This window comes from Mya arenaria, chromosome 14 (assembly GCF_026914265.1).
Source record: "Mya arenaria isolate MELC-2E11 chromosome 14, ASM2691426v1".
NCBI classification, from domain to species: domain Eukaryota; kingdom Metazoa; phylum Mollusca; class Bivalvia; order Myida; family Myidae; genus Mya; species Mya arenaria.
In genome coordinates, this window is record NC_069135.1 from 36,155,128 (window position 1) to 36,177,713 (window position 22,586).

The 22,586-nt window shown below is 34.6% G+C and overlaps 1 protein-coding gene across 1 annotated transcript in view; it reads right to left on the bottom strand.

Annotated features, from left to right (window-relative positions):
* Positions 1 to 20,019, bottom strand: part of LOC128216051 (uncharacterized) — a 30,605-nt gene extending 10,586 nt beyond the window's left edge. The window contains exons 1-10 of the mRNA XM_052922644.1: positions 19,012 to 20,019; positions 15,866 to 15,945; positions 14,949 to 15,054; positions 13,033 to 13,107; positions 10,539 to 10,627; positions 7,434 to 7,507; positions 5,500 to 5,654; positions 2,588 to 2,646; positions 1,603 to 1,680; positions 664 to 724 (exon numbers count right to left, since the gene is read on the bottom strand). Of these exons, the coding sequence (XP_052778604.1) occupies positions 664 to 724; positions 1,603 to 1,680; positions 2,588 to 2,646; positions 5,500 to 5,654; positions 7,434 to 7,507; positions 10,539 to 10,627; positions 13,033 to 13,107; positions 14,949 to 15,054; positions 15,866 to 15,945; positions 19,012 to 20,019 (1,785 nt within the window). The remainder of the gene's footprint in view (positions 1 to 663; positions 725 to 1,602; positions 1,681 to 2,587; positions 2,647 to 5,499; positions 5,655 to 7,433; positions 7,508 to 10,538; positions 10,628 to 13,032; positions 13,108 to 14,948; positions 15,055 to 15,865; positions 15,946 to 19,011) is intronic.
* Between the last annotated feature and the right edge of the window lie 2,567 nt (positions 20,020 to 22,586).

Here is a 22,586-nt window from a genome sequence, read left to right on the forward strand (position 1 = left end):
GTATACCTGTGAGAGTGCAGCTTTAACACCATTGAATATACATCTTATGTTGCATACATTTATTTTAGATATTGAATCGAAGTTATATCGTACAGTCAAAGGCTTTGAAAAAGAGGTTAATAGTGTCATAGATGATGCCCTATGTAGCTTTGTGTTACATGTATTCAATATATTATGAATTGTCCGATATTGTATAAAACGTTCTACTTGTATGTGCAATTCCGAGGTCTACGATGTTACTGTTGGTGTTAAACAGGGTGAACCGTTGTCCTCACTATTAATTATATTATTTTTTAAATGAAATCAAAGACTGTAAATGTGATACAACCGTATTAAAAAGGACTTATGTAAGGGTGTTCATAAATTCGCACATTTTAGAAAATGGCAAGAGTGTGATGGACATCGGTTAGATTTCAATCTCATTAAAATCAGAAACCAATACACGTTTTAAGACGTTACGCTATGTGCCTAACGTAATGAAACGAAGTGAACGTCACGATTTAATTTTAATGAGATTGGTTAGATTTTTGACGATGTCCACGTACTATTTTTCGTTTTCCCATTTACAAAGAAAGAAAAATAATACAACGTTGCACATTTCAAATTTCGGTATGATGATTTCGCTAACAAATTGGTATGATAAAAAACAATATGGTATCGTACCGATTTTACCACTATAATCCAGTCGCTATGACTAGTGTCAGTAACCAGTATGGTCCCTCGTCTGAAAAAAAATAAGCCTCACTATACAGGCAAATAAAAGAAGAAACTTATTAATCAATGATACTCTTTAAATTTTGATCGTCAAATCACTGTTGAAACCACTATTCACCCACATTTCCATAATATATCTTATTAACTAGCTATACATATTTTTTATCTATTAGTATTCATAATATTGCTATACACGAACATTCTCCATATTTCCAAAGCTTTACTTGAATTGTAACTGATACTGGCTACCTAATGCCACGATTATCATCTTTAACTTCTTACTTAATGATGCATTTGTGGAAAATATTAATTACTGATAACAAGATTGTAACTGTGTATTTGACACGCAAAAATATTAATTAAATGATTGGTGATTGCTAAAAGATTTTCTGTGGTCTACTATCTTGTCATAAGGTAGAAATACCGTGTTTTATGCTCGTTTCTTTCAAATCAAACTCGATATCCTTCATAAAACCCATTGTTTTCGACATTGATTCATCCTTTTTGGAATATTTAAACAAAAGTTTGAATTGTTAGAAATCTTATCTTGGAGTAATAGTGCATCTATAGTAATCTGCATAAATCTACTAAAACCTATAATTTATTAATACAAACAAAATTTATTGGGACATGGCGCCGATATTTTCCATGCATTTCTACTAAACATAATGCAATTCATATATTTACTTTTAAGTCGGGCCTCCACACACTCCCACCATTATTTTTGAAGCAAACAGGTCAAATAGTATGGCATAACACGTGATTGCATTCATTTTTATATATCCTGTTTTCTACAACACAAATAACAAATGTATAGTAAATCCTTTTTTCATAGCTAAATTCGAATCAACAAGAACATATTTACAACAACATCTTGTGTATACCCACTTGAAGTAACTGAAAATACATCGCTTGGGATTGTCTATCAGGAGTTCCCGAGGCCATCCCTTCAAGAAATTGATGGATCTGAAAAACACGTTGGTTTATTTCACGTGACTTCTAGAAAATACTAACAAAAACTTTCGTGTTTTTTTTGTTAATTTCTGAAAACCATTCCATATAAATGCATTGTGTGGAATAGTAAAAAGATAAATAATTATTTTTTTTAAAACGAAGATTTCAAATGGATCAAATTGGCTCACACCACACGTCTTAAAACATTAATGATATCCTAGTTAGGATAATTAGCAATAAATATATATTTTGATTTACATGAACGAAAACTGTACTGCGCTTTTCTTCAAAATAACATTTTCAATTTTAAAATAAAACCCAATGTTGATGAAATATTCCAAATACATAACTTGTACTTGCTATAACTAACCCACCGGCCGTTGGGGGGGGGGGGGGGGGGGTAGGGTTATAATGTGAAGAATTGCTAAATAGTGTATTCACTTATTCAGTTATGTGTTACCACCTTTTCACTTATTTATTCCTACCGTTACTAATCTATCCGTTGCTCCAGGGGTGGTGTTCAATACTCAACTTCGATCAAACTTATGGCCATACATCATTGACTTCATTCACACTATTGGTCAGTTATTAATAACAAGTAATCCGATTAGCTACATCGTTCTTAAATCATATTAATATTAATTATGAATACCAGCCCTGGGCCAGTATTCAATATTGATCTGTTCTTTATCCTTCGACATGCCTTAATTATTCCACTCAGCTTATTGGTCAGCTAAATATACAGGCCAATCAAAACACTTCGATTAAAAAAATCAACTTAAGTTTGAATACTACCCCGGGTTATTAAGTTCTTAGTATGATAAATTGTACATTACATCATAATACATTTAAAATTCATATTTGTTTTAACTATGGCTATACACGCGCAAATTACAACACTTAGAAAGAAGTTTCTTACTGCAGGAAAGGGTCATTTGAATCTCTGATCCCACCAGACATGAATATGTCGACAAAATCCTGCAAATAAACACCTATATATGAATATGATACTAGAATACATTAAGAATTATAGACTTATATAATTATTATGTAAACAAAAAACAACAGTAACAAAAAATCACGATTTCTTTTAATTTAAAATCAGTACTAAACAAAACAAAGTTGAATCTTGGCATCACTGGGAAGTATACTTTCTTATGATCATTTTTTAGTTTGCCTAAGATAAAAGTCATCGAAGCGCATAATGATTAAATTTAGTTTAACTTTTTTTTCTTTTTTTTTCACAAAAATAGAAATAAATCAAATAAAAATAAAAATGTATGAAATTACCTAGATTATGTATTGCTAGTATTATAACAATATTAAACACAAATGGGCAACTTTATTGTAATGTGTTTGGTGGATGCTCTATTCATTAGCCAAAGCCTTAATTACGGTAATAGCATCTCTTGTTGGAAAGTATTGCTCAACAAAGGTCACGCATGGCATGTTCTAAAACCTGGCCTGGCCTGGCCTGGCCTGCTGACTCAGCATTTTGAGTCGGGCCAGGCCAGGCCAGGCCATATTTTATACATACTGAGAGTACAAGCACTGAATATACTGGAACACAATGATATATCTTTCTTTAGAAATCAAACTGCATGTTTAATGTAATGTATTTTTGTTGCTTTATTAAGATAAAGGGTAGTTTAATTGAATGCAGGGAAACATTCTTAATACTAATCGGATATTTTTTTATTTAAGTGCACAGCTCTGGGTTTACAAATCGAATCTTAAAATCAATGTGTTCAGACTCAACTTTTACATACATATATATATATTTTTTTTTACATACATATTTATTTTATTTGTGACGATTTTTATGTTTTGTTTTTATTTAAAATGTAGAAATTTTATCTTACAGTTCATACAATAGTTGAACATCAAGTTGTTCAAAACTACATGCATACTTCAATTGAAAACCTGATTTTTGTATAAGTAAATGAATTAATCATTATTAAACTACATTCTTTATTAGAATAAACCCCCCCAAAAATATTATATTAAACATGCAGTTTAGTTTCTAAAAAAGGTAAATCATTGTGTTTCAGTATATTCAGTACTTGTACACTCATTATGTATAAAATATGGCCTGGCCTGGCCTGGCCCGGCCTGGCCCGAGTCAAAATGCTGAGTCAGCAGGCCAGGCCAGGCCAGGTTTTAGAACATGCCCTCACGCATGTCGTAAATCCGGGAAAGTCGGCATCGTCGGGAACCACGGTATTGGATTCCGTTATAATTAATAAATACCGTTGGACAATTGAAAGACAAACTATCGTTTTAATGAATATGCATGAGGCAGAGGTGACAACTGTTCTTCTAATGAATTCGAATGTAACAATTGAATATTCTTCAATAGTCCTGTAGCAGCATTAGCCTCCTGGGCCGCATACTCTTGATAGCTTACAAATAAATATTGTACTGTAAGGCGGTCCGCGTTCAATTCGGGCTTTTCGCCAGAATTTCTTTCAACGGGAATGCATCTGGTTCCTTGCGGAACCAATTAAACTGCCCCATTAGTTAGTCTTGATTACGAGATCGCCCACGGAACACAAGAAACAAAGCGTAGAATTCTATCGGGGGACTATCCAACGACATTAAAGTTATATTTTCACTGTTGTTATTTTACTGATAAAACTCCATATTTTATCGAAAAGCACGAAAGAAATACGTATTCTGACTTAATTTACATCGCATGTGTTCTGTCGCTTCTAACAGGTCATAATAGTGTTTTTCATAGATGGCTTGTTCTTGGATTGCATTAGGCTTACATTCTTTGACACTTTATTTAATTCACATTATACTAAATAGTTCATTGTTTACACGAATTGTGTTAATGTACGTATATGACATTCTTGCAACAACTTGTAATGGATACTACCAAATGTGTAAATGTTGAAAATATATTGATTGAATGTGGTTTTACTGAATATATCTACATTATTTACAGGATGAAATTATTGTAATCTATAATCATCATATTAAACTGAGTTGTGTTTGTCAAAGAAATGTTGAATACATGTTTAATTATGTTGAATTACATGAGAAAAGTATGTTAGTGATAGTGTGATTGTATGTTTTGTATGTTGCTTAATATGTAAGTTAGTATATGTGTTTTTGTAATACTTTTTGTGTGAAGGCCATGCTGGAAATAAGTAGTATGTCTGTAATGATTGTACACTTAGCATGTAACCTTCGTTAAATAAAGTTGTTATTATTATTATTATTATTATTATTATCAAGTTCTGATGTTCATTCGATCCCGCTGAACGTGTATTTCATTCTTTTTATAAAATGAGTCATATTTTAGATGTTAGATATTAGTCTGATATCTCCGGATTTATCTCTAACCTCATAATACTGGTGTGAAAGTAGATTCCTCGCATTATTACCAATGTGTTTGTTCATAAACGCACACAAAGTATTAGTTATCTCTCGTCTAAGAACTTATAACAAAACATATATCAAATGTTTGATATCTGCCCCCTATTGCGGCACGAACATCACGAACATACTAAAGTGAAGTCTGAATCTCACTCTCAACGCGAAAAATAAGAATAGAATATAAATAATTCTAGAGCAAATATCACACTTAAGTCAAAATAACTATTCTTGAGTAATTATCTGATTATATATTTTGTGCTTTAGAAATAATATTCTTTAACATTTTGAGAAAAGATGTTTATCAACACAATGCATAAAAGTATGCGCTTTTAAAAGAATAGTCATTCTGAATCATGCCATGCTGTTATGTGCAAAAATAAGTTAAGCTTGGGTTTGAGAAATGAATTGAGTATTTTTTTGATATACGGGTCTGGTCCAGAGGCTTACCGTGTCCGTCATACAGAGCAGTTCTATTTTATCCCTGGTGATGACCGTGGTCTCGCGGTGGGCGTGGTTCAATATAGCCACATCCCCGAAACTGTCGCCCCTGTTGAGAAACATCACTGTCTTTGGTACCCCATTCTCCATTGTAGACACAATAGCTGAAACAGTGAGTGGAACTCAATTCAGTCGAGCTTCAATGTTGTCTTCATAAAAGGGGCGTGACACCAGATGGTTAAAAATCGGCAAATTCTGTATTTTTTAAACAAGCCTGGCATTGCTAATGCGACCTACTATGAGGCCGAACAATTATGATGCTGTCTAATCTGTGTTATTCCTTTTAAAATAGCGCAAAATGGTTTCCATGGTTATGTTTGATCATATATGTTTATGAGTACAGATACATTTACCGACGCTATTTTTAAATTCACTGGGATATTTACGTGGTATACAACTCTAGTAAATTTGGAATAGAAAAAAATGCGCCAAAAATGCGAAAGATGCATGTGTCTTAAACGATGTGATACATCAGTAATACAGATTCAATTAAGGAATGAATTGCGGGCTTGATGTCATTATCGGGGTATGAACGCAATTGGGCTGGTCAAAGTGTGTGGAGTCCGAAGGACTCCACGAGTACTTTGACCAGCCCAATTGCGTTCATATCCCCGATAATGATATCAAGCCCGCAATTCATTACTTATATTTGCACCAAAAGTTCATTATTTCATTCGAGAATTGTTAAAAAAACTTAATTTCATTTAAAAAAAAACTTTCAGTAACCCATTCCTACCTATCCTGAAAATAGAACGACCCGACTCTAACCGGAAGCATTTTTTAATGACGTCACAATATCGCGGGAAAAGATCAACCACTTGAAATCACTTTTAAAGGTAAAATTCAAACAGTTATGGCAACTACACATTTAAAATTTAAAAAACTAACACTTTCTAAAATGTTGATTTATATTTTACGGGACCTTCTGACACAATACAAACAATAACAAGATAAATATTTTTCATGTATATTGTTGTGCAATGAATTGCGATCCGAAGATGTTGCGTTCATCGATTGATGAACGCAATTGCCGAAATGACGTTCATTTAAGGAATGGAAGTTGAGGTGTAAATATTGTGTTGTACATAACGATGTTGATTTAATGTAAATTTTTGACATTTTTTCTTTTTTTTTCTTGCAGTTGTATCATCTGGTGTCTAGTCCCTTTAAGGTCAGTTTGGTTTTATTTATTATGGACAATTCGTCCCAATACAAATTTAAAATTAAATATAAAATTTCTGCCCATTGGTATTTCATTGATGTAGAAGGTGAAAGAAAAACATCTATGCTTTTTACAAATACTACATATATTACATATATATACCGTTTTATCAAGTGCGAACGAGAACATGTTATCAAATAAAGAATTTCGGGTATACAGTCGAAACTCGCCATGTCGAACTCCGTTATCTCGATCTTCTTGTTATGTCGAACCTTTTCGATTTTGTTTGTTTAGTTATACCCTTTTTGTATTTCGGGTATTTCGAATGTTCAGTATCACGAAGTTTTTCCCTAGGTCCAAACGACTTCGACATAGTGAGCTTGACTGTATATAATGCCAGTGTTACAATTAAGATTGCACGATCTGCTCGCAAAATTAAATACACCATGTTTGAGCAGACTTAATAACTATTAATTTCTTAATTTAATTAAAAGAGAAACTATAGTTGAAACCCGTTGGCTCGATATCCCAGGGACCGGTCAAAATACGTCGAGCCTTGCAAATATCGAGCCAAGCGGGAATGCTTACATAGAGTAACAACAAATCGTTTCTTTACATCAAGTTCGAGTCAACGAGGAAATCGAGCCAAGCGATATCGAGCAAACGAGCTACGACTGTATTACTACAGAGAAGCAACGACAACACATCACTGCACGATTACCTGATCCGGAGAGAATGAAGTAAAAGCACATGGGCACGTGACCCTCTCTCACAATGACGCGTTTGATGTCGTAGCTGGAAGAAGAGACGGACGAAAACTACTTACCATAATACTTATCATTGATAATCAAGTTACATTTCATAGGGTTTAAGCTAAAGGGTTATGGGAGGGTGCTGCGCCCTGTCCTTTTTTGGAAGCACCCTTCTGCTCTCCTGGAGACCAGTATGGGCCCCCTCCTGCCTTAGTAGAATTAAATGCTTAAGATAATCAAATGTATCTTTTTTTGACTACAAATTGAAATATGCGATTATGAATTCACACAAAATTAAAACATTTAGTAGTTGAAACCTAATATATCTTCAAATAAGCACAATTTCTAACATTTTCTATGGCGATAATTAAATAAGTCGAACTTCAACACAAATCATATATTAATGAAACAACGTTTCGATCATTCGGTCTTCATCAGGTTGTATGTAAATAATAAACAATTCATAATGCTTTAATAGTTCACTGCCTAGGCCTAATTTTTTGTTTGTTTGGTTAGGGTTACATCCTTTTCAAAAATGGGTAGGGTAGGTAGGCTTTTTTATATTAGGCTTTATATAAGAATGTCATTTTCATTATTGGAATGCTATCTTCTGTATTTGCATTTAAGGTTTTAAACTACATATTGCAAAGCAATTTTTTTTTTTATTTTTTTTTTTTTAGTTTTTCATTTTTTTTTCAAACTGACTATAAAAACGGTAGGGTCGGCGCCTATTCCGTAGGTAGGGTCGGGTAACCCGGACCAAATGTATTTTGTTTTAGGCCCTAGTACGATGAGCCCTTTTATCCCTTAGCACCATGTCCTTTTAAAACACTGGCTAAAACCCTACATTTTATGTCATAAATTGTACACACAATTGACCACCGTAGGAAGCAGGTTGGACAGAAGACGTGTCAATAAGCACATACGTGTCGTAGGTTCTTCCGAGGAAAAATAAGTCATTTCACGTCCGATTCCATATAGTTTGCTTATTAGTTTTCAGCAAGCAATGCTTTTCAAATGATTCAAAACTTAGATGGGAATTGTGGAAACATAAATTCAAACATATATGCAAATATCAAAGCAGTTAACCATGTTCATTTCAATTTCATAATATTTCATTCATTGAACAAAATTGATACAAAACGTTCGTCTAAAATATTTTTTTATTTACGACCATTGGCTCAAATGGACAGAATCATTTCAGTACAAAGAAAACATTTCGTCCTGCAATGTACTTGCTGTCTGGCGGACCACATTTTCCTTGATACGAGGTTTAATCTTCAGTAACAATAAGTTCCAAGAGTCGGGCTAATTTACTATTCCTTTATACTGTTTTTCTCCAAATCATTCTCGTTAATTTAACTAACCTCTAAGTCCACAACACAGAGTCAATTAATTCGTTATATTAAATTCTTTTTCCAGCTAATAAACCACTGGGTTTTGCCTAATTGTTTCAAAGGCGTCTAAAATTGATTTAGCGGTCAGGAATATTAACTTATTTCAGTCTAGAGGAAATTGTACGCCAGCGTTCAGGTCCAATTTTTGATTGTTGACGATAAATCAAATCTACGGATTACAAATGGAAGTGATTGGAAAACTTGCGGAGTCAACACTTGAAAGTCTATTGGCAAAGCGGCGAGGCGATTACAGTCAAAACCCATTTGCTGGATATTCCAGGGACCGGCCAAAATACCTCGAGTCTCGAAAATATCGAGCCAAACGGGTGTGCTTACATAGAGTTAACTAAAATCGGTCCTTTTGTAAACATCAAGTTCGAGCCATCGAGGAAATCGAGCCAAGCAATATTGAGCGAACGGATTTCAACTCGTATATGCCTATGGCTATCATAATTATAATCCACAAGTTTCAAACTATATTGGAAAAGCGGCGAATACAGTGGAAACCCATTGGCTCGATATCCCAGGGACCGGCAAAAAACATCGAGTCTCGAAAATATCGAGCCAAGCTGGAATGCTTACAAAGCGTAAACTAAAATCGGTCTTTTACATCAAGTTCGAGCCATCGATGAAATCGAGCCAAGCATTATCGAGCGAACGGGTTTCGACTGTATATGTCTATGGCTATGGCTATCATAATTATAATCGTTGGAATATGCGAAATACAAAATATCCACCATCCACCATCCAAACATCCACCATGGTATCACACAGACAAGTCAAAACCTTGCACACCGAACAGACCCCAAACTTCTCGAATATCCTTAAGTACTTTAAATGTGCTGAGTGCGTTATTAACGTGCTCGGCTTGATCACGTGAATCATTTGCATTTCGCGGAAAAATAGCATGCTCAGTAATGGAATCATTTGATAGCGTTATTCCTACTGAGCAAGTTAATATACTTGTGATTTTTCAGAAATTGGGGATTTACGGTAGCTTTGGCCGTGCCGACAAATTCCATTGTCATGAGTCACGCGCAACAGCGCGCCACTTATTATTTTTTTTAAACTGTAAATTTTATTTAGAGTAAAGCATTGTATTTCAATAGAGTTCGATCGAATACACATTTCAACGAGAAATTTGTTCACAAAATGAAATTAAATAATCATCAAAAACTTGATGTTTTTTTTCCTATTTCAAACTAGAACGCGTTATGACGTCAGTAAAGAAACACGTCAGTATTTGGTGAAATGTACCCAAATACGTTTTCCATTTCAAATTTGTTAACGAAATAATAAATCAATGTATGAAAGGAAATATACTATTCATGTGTTTCCGGTTTATGCAAGATTTTTTCCATCCGGACCGGAAACACATAATAGAAATAATTAGTAATGGAGGATCATGTGAATATCATTAACGATCTATGAGTTTGGATCAACGATCTATGAGTTTGGATCAACGATCTATGAGTTTGGATCGATCTATGAGTTTTGATCAACGATCTATGAATTTGGATCAACGTTAAACACATTCAATACAGGGGAGGCCACAAACAACGACACCAAAGTAATCACAATACCTCTACATTTCTTTAAACATCAGAATAGCTCAATGTCATGACACTTAAATATAAAAAAAAAAACATTGTATAAAGAAACATAAACAAATCGTACCTCTCAATCCATGCACGTTGAGCAATCATTTTTTGCATTTTGACAGGATATTCAGCAATACTTTTGTAATTTCTTAGAAAAATCTGCACCTGTAATAGTTCAATAATAAAACAGTATTACTTTAGTATACCATTATTCTGTATGTAAAGTCGGTAACGATTCAAACGCAACAACTTTCAAATTTTGTAGTAAGACGTACACAACAAATTTACACACCTGCATCAAGCCGTGTCTGTACTAAGAATAAGACCAAACAAATATTATTCCAAGTATAAACTAATAATGATACTATAAATACAGGAGATACAGAGGTCACAGTTTCTATGGCAACTGTAAAAATGTTAGTATTAACATGGGTGTACTGCTGAAATAATCCCTGAATGATGTCAATAAATTTTGTTAACATATTTCAGAGTTATCTATCATCATCGTCAAATGCTGCTAAAATCCAGATCCCTAATCTAGACTTTTAATACCGCCTTATCTCCCTGAACGTGACCTTAATACTGCCTGTCTCCCTCACCGTGACCTTTATACTGCCTGTCTCCCTGACCGTGACCTTTATACTGTCTGGTCTCACAGACCGTGACATTTATACGGTCTGTCTCCCTGACCGCGACCTTAATACTGTCTGTCTCCCTGTCCGTGACCTTTATACTGCCTGTCTCCCTGACCGTGACCTTTATACTGTCCGGTCTCCTTGACCGTGACCTTTATACTGTCTGGTCTCCCTGACCGTGACCTTTATACTGTCTGGTTTCCCTGACCGTGACCTTTCTACTGTCTAGTCTCCCTGACCGTGACCTTTATACTGTCTGGTCTCCTTGACCGTGACCTTTATACTGTCTGGTCTGCTTGACCGTGACATTTATACTCTCTGGTCTCCCTGACCGTGACCTTTATACTGTCTGGTCTCCTTGACCGTGACCTTTATACTGTCTGGTCTCCCTGACCGTGACCTTTATACTGCCTGTCTCCCTGACCGTGACCTTTCTACTGTCTGGTCTCCTTGACCGTGACCTTTTCTACTGTCTGGTCTCCTTGACCGTGACCTTTTTACTGTCTGGTCTCCTTGACCGTGACCTTTTTACTGTCTGGTCTCCTTGACCGTGACCTTTATACTGTCTAGTCTTCTCGACCGTGGCTTTTTTACTGTCTGGTCTCCCTGACTGTTACCGTGACCTTACTATTGTCTGTCTCTGTGTCCGTGACCTTTATACTGTCTGGTCTCCCTGACCGTGACCTTTATACTGCCTGTCTCCCTGACCGTGACCTTTCTACTCTCTGGTCTCCTTGACCGTGACCTTTTTACTGTCTGGTCTCCTTGACCGTGACCTTTTTACTGTCTGGTCTCCTTGACCGTGACCTTTATACTGTCTAGTGTTCTTGACCGTGGCCTTTTTTACTGTCTGGTCTCCCTGACCGTAACCGTGACCTTACTATTGTCTGTCTCTGTGACCGTGACCTTTATACTGTCTGTTTCCCTGACCGTGACCTTAATATTGTCTGTCTCTGTGACCGTGGCATTTATTTTGTCCGTCTCAGTGTCCGCGACCTTTATTATGTCCGTCTCCGTAACTGTAACCTTTATACTGTCCGTCTCCGTGACCATGACCTTTATACTGCCAGTCTCCGTGACCATGACTTTCACTCGGTTTGATCTCCCAGACTGTGACCTTTAAACTGTCTATCTCTGTGACCGTGACCTTTATAGTGTCAGTCTCCCTGACCGTGACATTTCTTTGAACATCTAGAACAAATTTCATATAAATCTATAGTGACATTCGCTTCATTTCACTATGCTGTGTACAATCTGAGAGCAATACGTTATAGACGTAACGTTACGTCTTGAAGCAAGTAGCGTAACGATGTATTGGTGATCTGATCTTAATTTGCATTTAGTTTATTTTGACCATCCGTTACCGTGCATGATTACTTAATAAACTTCATTACCAATTTGAGGACCTGAAGCACATTTTTTACGTTGTCAATCGGTCTTTGTCTACTCACTTTTTGAAAGGTATTTTACCCTTCCTGCCATTTTTACATTACTTTCAATTGATTGAATCTGATTCCGAAGCGTTAGAATTCCCACATACATTTTTTTCTGGTAGGAATATGTCAATAATGAATTGATCTTCATTAAAAAAAATGTGTTACGTCATGCTTGTTTAGAACGTCATATGACGGTGAATAACGTCATTTCAAGGCCAATTATATAATATAACCCCTCGTCAAACTGACCATTTATCCACAAAGTTGAGACATAATTACGGATTAGTGAATTATAATTTAATTATGTATGCCCCAAAGCATAACAATAGTCAAAGGGAAATAACTGAACATGGTTCTCATTTTGCAAGTTAATGATTTATCCACCTTGTTAAGACATAATTACGGGCAAGTGAGTTATAACTGAATTAACTGCCCCAAGCACAGCAATGTTAAATGGGAGATAACTGATAATGGTCCTCATTTTGCAAAATGAACACACATAGTACTGTTCCTCGTCCGTTCTCTCCTTTTGTTTCTTCAAAAGTATCTTTTTCACCGCAGGCGGGATATTTGCCTGTAAAAAACAAAAAAATAGTTTTAAGGTTATTAATTACCCAGTGTGTGTATAACAAGTGGTAAATAACGTCATAAATGGTACGTCGGAAGGCAATGTTTTGCTTATAATGAAGACTTAAAACAAAGATGACTTTTATTTTACAACGCAATTTAAAATGAAACAAAGGGCAGTCTATGCCGCCTAAAGAACCTCGGCTTCTTTTTATCACCAGAGTTTGATAAGGTAATTAGTTTTATCAAACACTTCGACAAACCTGTTTCCAAAATTATATTTTGACATTGCTCCGTCAGACGGCCGTTTTGCGAAAAGGTTTGTCGAAGTGTTTTAAGACACTTAACTCTCAATCTAACTCTGGTAAAAGACCGAAGGTGGGGCTCCGTAAGCGGCATAGATTGCGCTATATTTCATTTGAAATAGTGAAGAAATAGTGAAGTTATCTTTGTTTAAAGATGCACTCTTATTCCCAAATAAGATTACCAAAATTAATAAAGTTGTTTTAATCTATCAAAAAGGATGAATAAATGTCTAAAACAATGGTTTTTATGAAGGATACCGAGTTTAATTTGAAAGAAATGAGCATAAAACACGGTATTTCTATCTTATGAGACTATAGTAGACCGCAGTAAATCTTTTAGCATTCACCAATCATTTAATATGTTTGCACTTTCTGCTATTAAATACAAGGCTACAATCGTGTTATCAGTAATTAATATTTTCCATAAATGCATTATTTAGTAAGTAGTTAAAGGTATATAAGTCAAAATTGATATTTGTTTTACATATGTTTGCATTGATTTTGAATAAGAGTGTCACTTTAAAGTCTTCATTCGAAGCAAAATGTTGCCTTCCGACGTAGCATTTATTACGCTATTTGTCACATGGTATACACACACTGTTACCTAAATTCTTTTAAATCATACATTGGATTTAGAGACAAGCATTTGCTCATCTTCAGTTTTGTTTTATTACAAATACTACACTCATTGTGTATCAAGTTTTTACAGGAAAGGCTATTAAAATATGGAGACTGAAAATTCAGAAATATGATGTCGAAATGTTTTCAAATATCAATGTGAAGGTTACAAGGCAATTACTTAGGCACCCAAGTTCATTTAAAAAATATGCGTATAAAATGATACCTCATTCAATTTTGAAATCTGTCAAATTCTACACATAGAAATTAAGAAACTTCTGGCAAAAAATAATAATTCATTTTAGGTATGTTTTGTACTAGTACATACAGATTATGTAGTATTTTCGTTCTAAAAATAGAACTATTACTTCGATATTGTGTTTTATTTTTTGTTGTTTTATGTTGCAACTTTCTTTCAACTTTAGAACTGTTCATGTTTTGAAACATAGAGTTTAAGAAATGTATAACTTGTTTATACTGTATAAGGGTTTTAGACGCATATGGGCATGAGTGCCTTTTAAAAAAACGTGATTATCAGAGGTAGGTTTGGAAGAATCGTTTGTAAACAAACAATGTTTATTCAGTGTTTATTAAGCAAACATGGGGTGGGATTATTTTTCATTTAGTCAGACTACTGCAGATGAAAAATAGTTTGGTATGGCTAGTTCATATTCACAAACAATATTCTGACACGAACTTCCAAGACAAACATCATCGTCTGCTATTGTTTATTTGAGTTTATCAAGGTCTGCCCACACCCATTGGCTGCAATATGGCTTGACCCCGCCGTGACGCCATCACGACTTAAACTGTGTTTGAATGCCATAAGTGACATGAGATAGAAGTGACAGCAATTCGCAGTCAAATCCGGACATTGGAAGACTTGAAGAGAGTGAAATACAAGAGATCCGCGTGCGAAACTAACCTCCTTTGCAGCCTTGTACTCCGTGATATCGAACATCAGATCCACCTGATTACCCCGCGTGATCATGTCCAGCGATGAATTGTTATCCACAAGCGACTCGTTGATGCTAAAAACGTAAAAATATTAATTTTTAGGGCCCAAAATTTGAAACTGTTTTTTACGTAGACAATGACGAGTTAAGACTGCGAGCAAATTTGAATTTCGTCCAACAAGTTCCATAGCTCGTTAATAAAACAAACCTGTTGATGTTTCTTTTCAGATTGTTATAGTTTTTTTTCTTCTGTTCTTTAACTGGTGATATTTAAAAACTTTGTTCGTCAACAATCATCCAATTATACGTGATTTGTTGGAGTTTTTATTAAGGCTATCAAGAAAAATAATTTGATTGGAACCACTGAAATGTATTATAGCTGGATAGTAAGATTTTTTTATCAAAACAAATAAATCAAACATGCAGTGATATATATTAGATGAAACAACTTTCACGTATTAAAACGACGCTTAGTCGACGTCAAAAGTGACGTGTCAACGTATAGGTATAATGTTTGGGCATGTGTCATAATAATGTGCGAATTGTTTAGAACGCTGTTAACATAATCGTTGTTAACTTTCTAATCTGTACCGTTTTATGAATACACTTTTGATCTGCTTTTTTCTCACAAAATTTGAGACGTCCTTTTCAATTTAACTATCTTATTTTATATATATTAGAATGGCATAGTTATAACAAAAAATCTCAATTTTCAAATTGTGCGACGATGCCGTCAACCACGTTTTTAACATTAACAATGTTCTGAACAATCAACTTATATATGGGTTCAAAAGTTCTAACTTATGTTTACTTCGTCGAAATAGTATGCTCTCTTTACAGACATATTTATCGTATAATCTATAAAACTGCAAGCGAGCATACGTACTTGTTTGAATGTACTTTCCAAGCACGAAGCAGCAAGACGAGAAACTTGGCCTTCTTCCGCCACACCTGTAGCGGCCTGAACTGCGGATATAACAATTATGTTGTTTAAGATGCAATCTTACTGCCAAATTAGATTAACCATAATTAATAATATTGTTTTAATATTCCAAAAAAGATGAATAAATGTCGAAACAAGGGTTCTTATGAAGGATACCGAGTTTAATTTGAAAGAAATGAGCATAAAACACGGTATTTCTACCGTATGAGACTTTAGTAGACCACATTAAAACTTTTCGCATTCACCAATCATTTAATATTTTTTGCGCTTTCTATTAAATACATGGTTACAGTCTTGTATTCAGTAATTCATATTTTCTGTAAATACATTATTTAGTAAGTAGTTAAAGGTTTATCAGTCAAAATTGTTATACATGTGTATGTATTGATTTTGAATAAGAATGTCACTTTAAGAGTAATAAAATTTACTTGTATGGATATGTATAATCAAATATATCTAGCAATTTTATAGAAAGCGTTGATAGGCCGTAGGCGTTATTATTTATTCATTTTTCATAATTTTGTTTACAGGCAATAGCAATCAAATTAAAAAAATATATATGTTGAGAGTTGCCCCAGACTATAACCGATAAGTTCCTGTCGTCACCCAAGAACAGGTAATGTAGTTTGATTTTGTATACAATTAGCCAGTATCATTACAATAACCAATGAACCTATATGTACTAGGATATATTCAAGGGACTGTACTCCATATGAAAAAACAGCGAGAGAAAAAAGAAAATTGTCGAAAACTGATATAAACTTGGTATCGATGTGTACAATGCATTGGAACTTACTAACTAAAGAACCACACAGTTTACAATTAATTTATTTTTCGCATTTTTTTCGTATTCTTTCATTAAAAAATATTACTAGGTATGTCTACCTAGTAGAATTCATTCCTTATGCGTGATTGGCTAGTCTATGTTATCACGAGAAATGACCATGTTAGGTATATAACTTAAATATTCCAACTGATTAGAATAAGCCTTCGTAGCACAGTGGATACAGCACTGGAATGCAATTTTGGCGGCACCGGTTCGACCCGGTCTCTAACACGATTTTTGTCCCTTTTGGTATGTTTTTTTTTTTTACAATTATGATATCAAAGAGTAAAACATTTTATTAAGCAATTGTCCTGAGATTCGTTACAGTAAACCTTTTTTTGGTGCCAATCTTGGGTACAGTCACTTTAACATTGCTTTCATCTGACAATTTATATGTATTGCTATAGTGAAGTAAAATTAAATGAAACCCGGTATTGGCTGGAGACGTTTTGACATTTTGTTGTAGATAAGGTAAGGCAGGGTCTTTTAGTCGACACATTTGCATTTTTTTGCGTAATTATCTATTCCAATCGGTTCCTTACAAATATTTATTTAGGATATTTTTGTTTGCTTTCAATTTCACATTAACGTTGGACTCATATGAACGTATTTAAATAAAGTGGTCTTATATTTCGTACCTTCTTACTACCGCATAACGCCTTACGTCCCATTTTGTAACCCGGTGCCTTAATTCTTTTAATGTGTAAAAGTAGATCTTACGATACCTGATTTCGATTTGCAATACAGTCGAACCCGGATGGCTCGAACTCATTGGGACCGGCTAAAATACCTCGAGCCTGGGAAAATTCGAACCAAGCGGAAAAACGTTATGTTAAGTGAAAGGAGATCGGTCCTTAAGGCTACACCAAATTGATATTTCGTTCCTCGGATTTACCGCTCCTATTTTTTTGAAAATGTATTTTTTTTTATTTTTATTTTTATGTGCGCCCGCACCTCCATTTTGATCGCCAAGCAGATTTTTTTGAGGTAATAATTTATTAAAAGGCTAAAAATAATCAAGTATTATTTTTCTACGCTAGTTTTCGTGTTTTTGTAAAGGGAAGTAACCAATGCGTAGTGTTTTTATACTGTATCTCGATCGGTTTAGCATGGGTTTCAATAATTTTTATCGCTCTTCGCTCGCTTCAGTTTTAATGAAAACTGACAATTTTTTTTTCGCTCGCTCGCTCCAATTTTTTTGGCAAAAATCCGAGGAACTAAACATTAATTTGGTATGGCCTAACATTCAATTTGAAACAGCGAGAAATTCGAGCCAAGCGGCTTTGAGCCAACGGGGTTCGACTGGACTCAAGTATGCAGGCTTGCGACATTCAGCCTTAAAGATGAACTGAATCATAATTTCTAGTTCTTAATTTTATCCCTTTTCTCATGTCATTATTTCTGGCTGTGTGTTAATCTCCATACTGCATTCTACAGTATTAATGTGTTGCCTTTTGGTCACACATATGTACCGAATGCTTTGCTTCATTAAATATACATGGTAGTTAGTGTTATTTCGTGTGATATGTATGGTATACACCATAACAAAGAACTACTGTACTAGTACATGCATTGTTATAATGGTTAGAAAACAACTTCTCTTAAATTATATACTTAATTGCTTTAATGAAAACTGACAATTTTTTTTTCGCTCGCTCGCTCCAATTTTTTTGGCAAAAATCCGAGGAACTAAACATTAATTTGGTGTGGCCTAACATTCAATTTGAAACAGCGAGAAATTCGAGCCAAGCGGCTTTGAGCCAACGGGGTTCGACTGGACTCAAGTATGCAGGCTTGCGACATTCAGCCTTAAAGATGAACTGAATCATAATTTCTAGTTCTTAATTTTATCCCTTTTCTCATGTCATTATTTCTGGCTGTGTGTTAATCTCCATACTGCATTCTACAGTATTAATGTGTTGCCTTTTGGTCACACATATGTACCGAATGCTTTGCTTCATTAAATATACATGGTAGTTAGTGTTATTTCGTGTGATATATATGGTATACACCATAACAAAGAACTACTGTACTTTGGTCACACATATGTACCGAATGCTTTGCTTCATTAAATATACATGGTAGTTAGTGTTATTTCGTGTGATATGTATGGTATACACCATAACAAAGAACTACTGTACTAGTACATGCATTGTTATAATGGTTAGAAAACAACTTCTCTTAAATTATATACTTAATTGCATTATAATAACACTACAATTTCAAAGGACTAATACACCTGGTAAGGCGTTTACAAACATACCCGCTTCTTCCGTAGCCGTCTTTTAAACCCCATCATTACATTTTTGGCTACATCCCCTCCCTTTTCGTTCCCGCCCCTCGGAGACTCTTGCTTCTTTGACAACATTTGAAACATTTTCTTGGCCCGTTCTTGCTGCTCCTCCGCCACCATCAACGATTCTCTACGCTTGGGAGATTTTGCTCGACCAAACAAATCAGCCTTCTGATTATGTCCGCGGTCGGTAAATGCTTTACGCTGATGTTTCGTCTTCACCAGGACATGAGTCGCTATGCTAGACTTTCTTCCCCGTCCAAACGATGCTTCAAGAATGGCAAGTTCTCCCAATTGGCTGTCTACAGAATCGTTTCTCTTATATCGTGAGTTCGCTTTAGAGTCCATTTTATTCAGAGTCTGTAGCATTCTAAGTTTTCGAATTTCGCTTTCCGTCAAAACCGACCCTTCAAAACTAGCGATAGATTTTCGCGCTTCAGACATAGTAAACACACTTGACGACCTCCTTGTCCTTCGAGTTGGCCTTGGCGACCAAGATTCGATATCATCGTTTTCATCAGGTTCAACATCACTTTCTACCGCTTCAGACCGCCGAGTTGACAACGCCTGAAGACAAGGGATCTTATCTAAATCATCGCGGATCAGATTCATCATCGACTGACGCCGGCGATTTCGCCGCCGTTCAGTTTTCGATAAAAGCTCGTCTGGCTTTTCATTTTCATCCTCTCTTGCATTCGAAAGAGATAAAGTACGACTTTGAGTCGACACAAGACTACCCACTGATGAGGTTCGCCTAAGAGAGTGACGACGGGAAGATTTGGGATCATCTCTGACATCACTTTCGCTAAGGTGTCGCTTTCTTTGAAACGTTTCATTCTGCAAAGGTTTCGTCCGTCTGTCAGTGAATGATACGAGATCACCGACTGTACTATGCTCTTTCTCCAAGTTAGGAGTTAGAGCAGAGGCAGCATTATGCAAAGATGATAAGTTTAATGGAGATACATGTCCGAGGGCCATCTTTTATTTTCACATACGTAAGGAAACACTCACCACTCGCTTACTTTTTTATACGTTTTTTTACCATGTTCCGTATTAAAGAATAATCTTTATTAAATCTTCAAAATTGAATTTAACACATTTTAGGTGTTCCACGTGGTCTTCATTCGATGATATCTCACAAACATGTTGTATAAACATATTAATCAAAAACACAATTTCTAATGTAAATATTGTCTGAATGTAAATAATGTTTTACATAAAAAAACCCGATTTCTACATTGTTTTTTCGCTCATTACAATTTAAATATCCAAAGAATGTTTATATTAAATGCGATTAAATTACCTAAAACGTTTATATATAATAGTATTTACGTTTTGACACGCAATTCACCTTTAATAAGGCTTTTAACTAAATCATTTTCTTATTGTTCTATGTACCCATAAGGTCAATGGTAATCTTAATAAATCTGTTTTTGTGAATTAATTTTACTTGATCTATAATAATGGGGATTAAAGCTTACAACAAAGTTATAAGGTGTTTAAAGATGCACTCTTACTCCCAAATAAGATTTACCACATTTAATAATATTGTTCCAAAAAGGATGAATTAATGTCAAAAACAATGGTTCTTATGAAGGATACCGAGTAAAATTTGAAAGAAATGAGCATAAAACACGGTATTTCTACATTATGAAACTATAGACGACTACAGTATATCTTTTAGCATTCACCATTCATTTAATATTTTTGCGCTTTCTGCTATTAAATACACGGCTAAAATCTTGGTATCAGAAATTAATATTTTCCATAAATGCATTATTTAGTAGGTTGTTAAAGGTTTATCAGTTAAAATTTATGTTTGTTGTACATGTGTATGTATTGATTTTAAATAAGAGTGTCACTTTAGATATCGAGCTGTGTTTATGTTTCACTGATTAAATGTGTGTCGTACATTTTCGTTCCACTCCTTATCAACGTTTAGATTTTTTCCTTGTAATATGCCATATTTCATTATGTCCATATTAATTATTTTCTGATGCATATCATGTTTTGTCAAGAAATTATCATTATTATACAGAAGCGAGACATAGAATAAGCCTCAAGGCTTTCTTCTCAATTCTGTTTTTACACTAATGTTTTGTGCATAATTTACATGTTCTTTGTTTCAATGCATTGCATATGTGGTCTTTGTTAATTTTGATTATGCTCAAATTTGTTGAACTATACTTATTTTAATGTTATGTCGAAATAAATATTGTTTAAACCAAACTAGTATTTACATGTTTAGGACATAAACAATTATGTCTGTCATGAATAGTCGCTATGCCTTTTCTACGCTTAAATGATTAGGCACTTTTTCAATTTCATTCTCATTCATTTTTTTGGATTGTGAGAACCTAAAGGCTGATAATTATGAGGCAAACTTTCTGTGTAGTAACAAGTTCTACTCGGATGGTATTCATAAAACATCTGAAGACATATCCTAAATCAAGTATCTCACCGGTCAAGTTCATATTCTTGGATCGAGCCATTTTATTTTGGCGAAAATACATGGAAACCAGTCATATAAGACTGTTGACAAATCAGATCGCAAGTCTATATATTTATGATCAAAATTAATATTTTGTGAATTTTAGGAACGCTTTTAGCCATAAATCATTAATTTTCAAAGGTTAATATGACAAACTGCGATCTGGTCTTTTGTCAGCAGTCTTAAGTCACTGGTTTTCAGATATCTACGCAAAAAGTGGCTCATCCCAAGACAAAAAATGTAAAAACGGTAAATGTGTGAGAGTGCGACTTAAAATAGTCTAATGATATCTGCTTCTTTATGTTGAAAATACATCTTCTTCTCCGAGGAATGGTTTTCTGGGAGGTCAAGAAAACATGCCATGTCGCTGGTTATGCTCAATCGCTCTTCAAATAGATATGTTTATGTTATTAATGCTTGCTTTAATGACTGATGTCGAATTTGAAATTGTACGTACATCAGGAGCAAAATCATAGCTTGGGTCTTTTATTTCAAGAATACAATATATTATACAGTAACAAGCAGGGTAGTAAACAATACTAAACGAGATGCACAAACGAACAAACGCCATAAACAGGTCGCACACTTACCAAAATAGCGAAATCAGTAAATAATGGGATATCATAATCTCATAATAATATAGTACCATTCCCGTACACCAGAGTTAGATGTATCACTATCAAACCACTGATGAATGTCACAGGCTCGTGCTTTTGGTAGTTTAAAAACAATGCAAGGTCGTGTATGGAGTGCACTTAATCACGAATTAAAGATGCACTATTACTCTCAAATAAGATTAATCATAATTAATACGATTGTTTTAATATACCAGAAATGATGAATAAATAACGAGTCTAATTTGAAAGAAATGTGCAGAAAACCCGGTTTTTACTGCAACGTAACTTTCTACCTTATGAGATTATAGTAGATCACAGTAAATATTTTAGCATTCACCAATCATTTAACATTTTGGTGTGATTTCAGCTATTTGAATACACGGTTACAATCAAGTTAACAGTAATGAGTATTTCAATAAATGCATTATTAAGTAAGT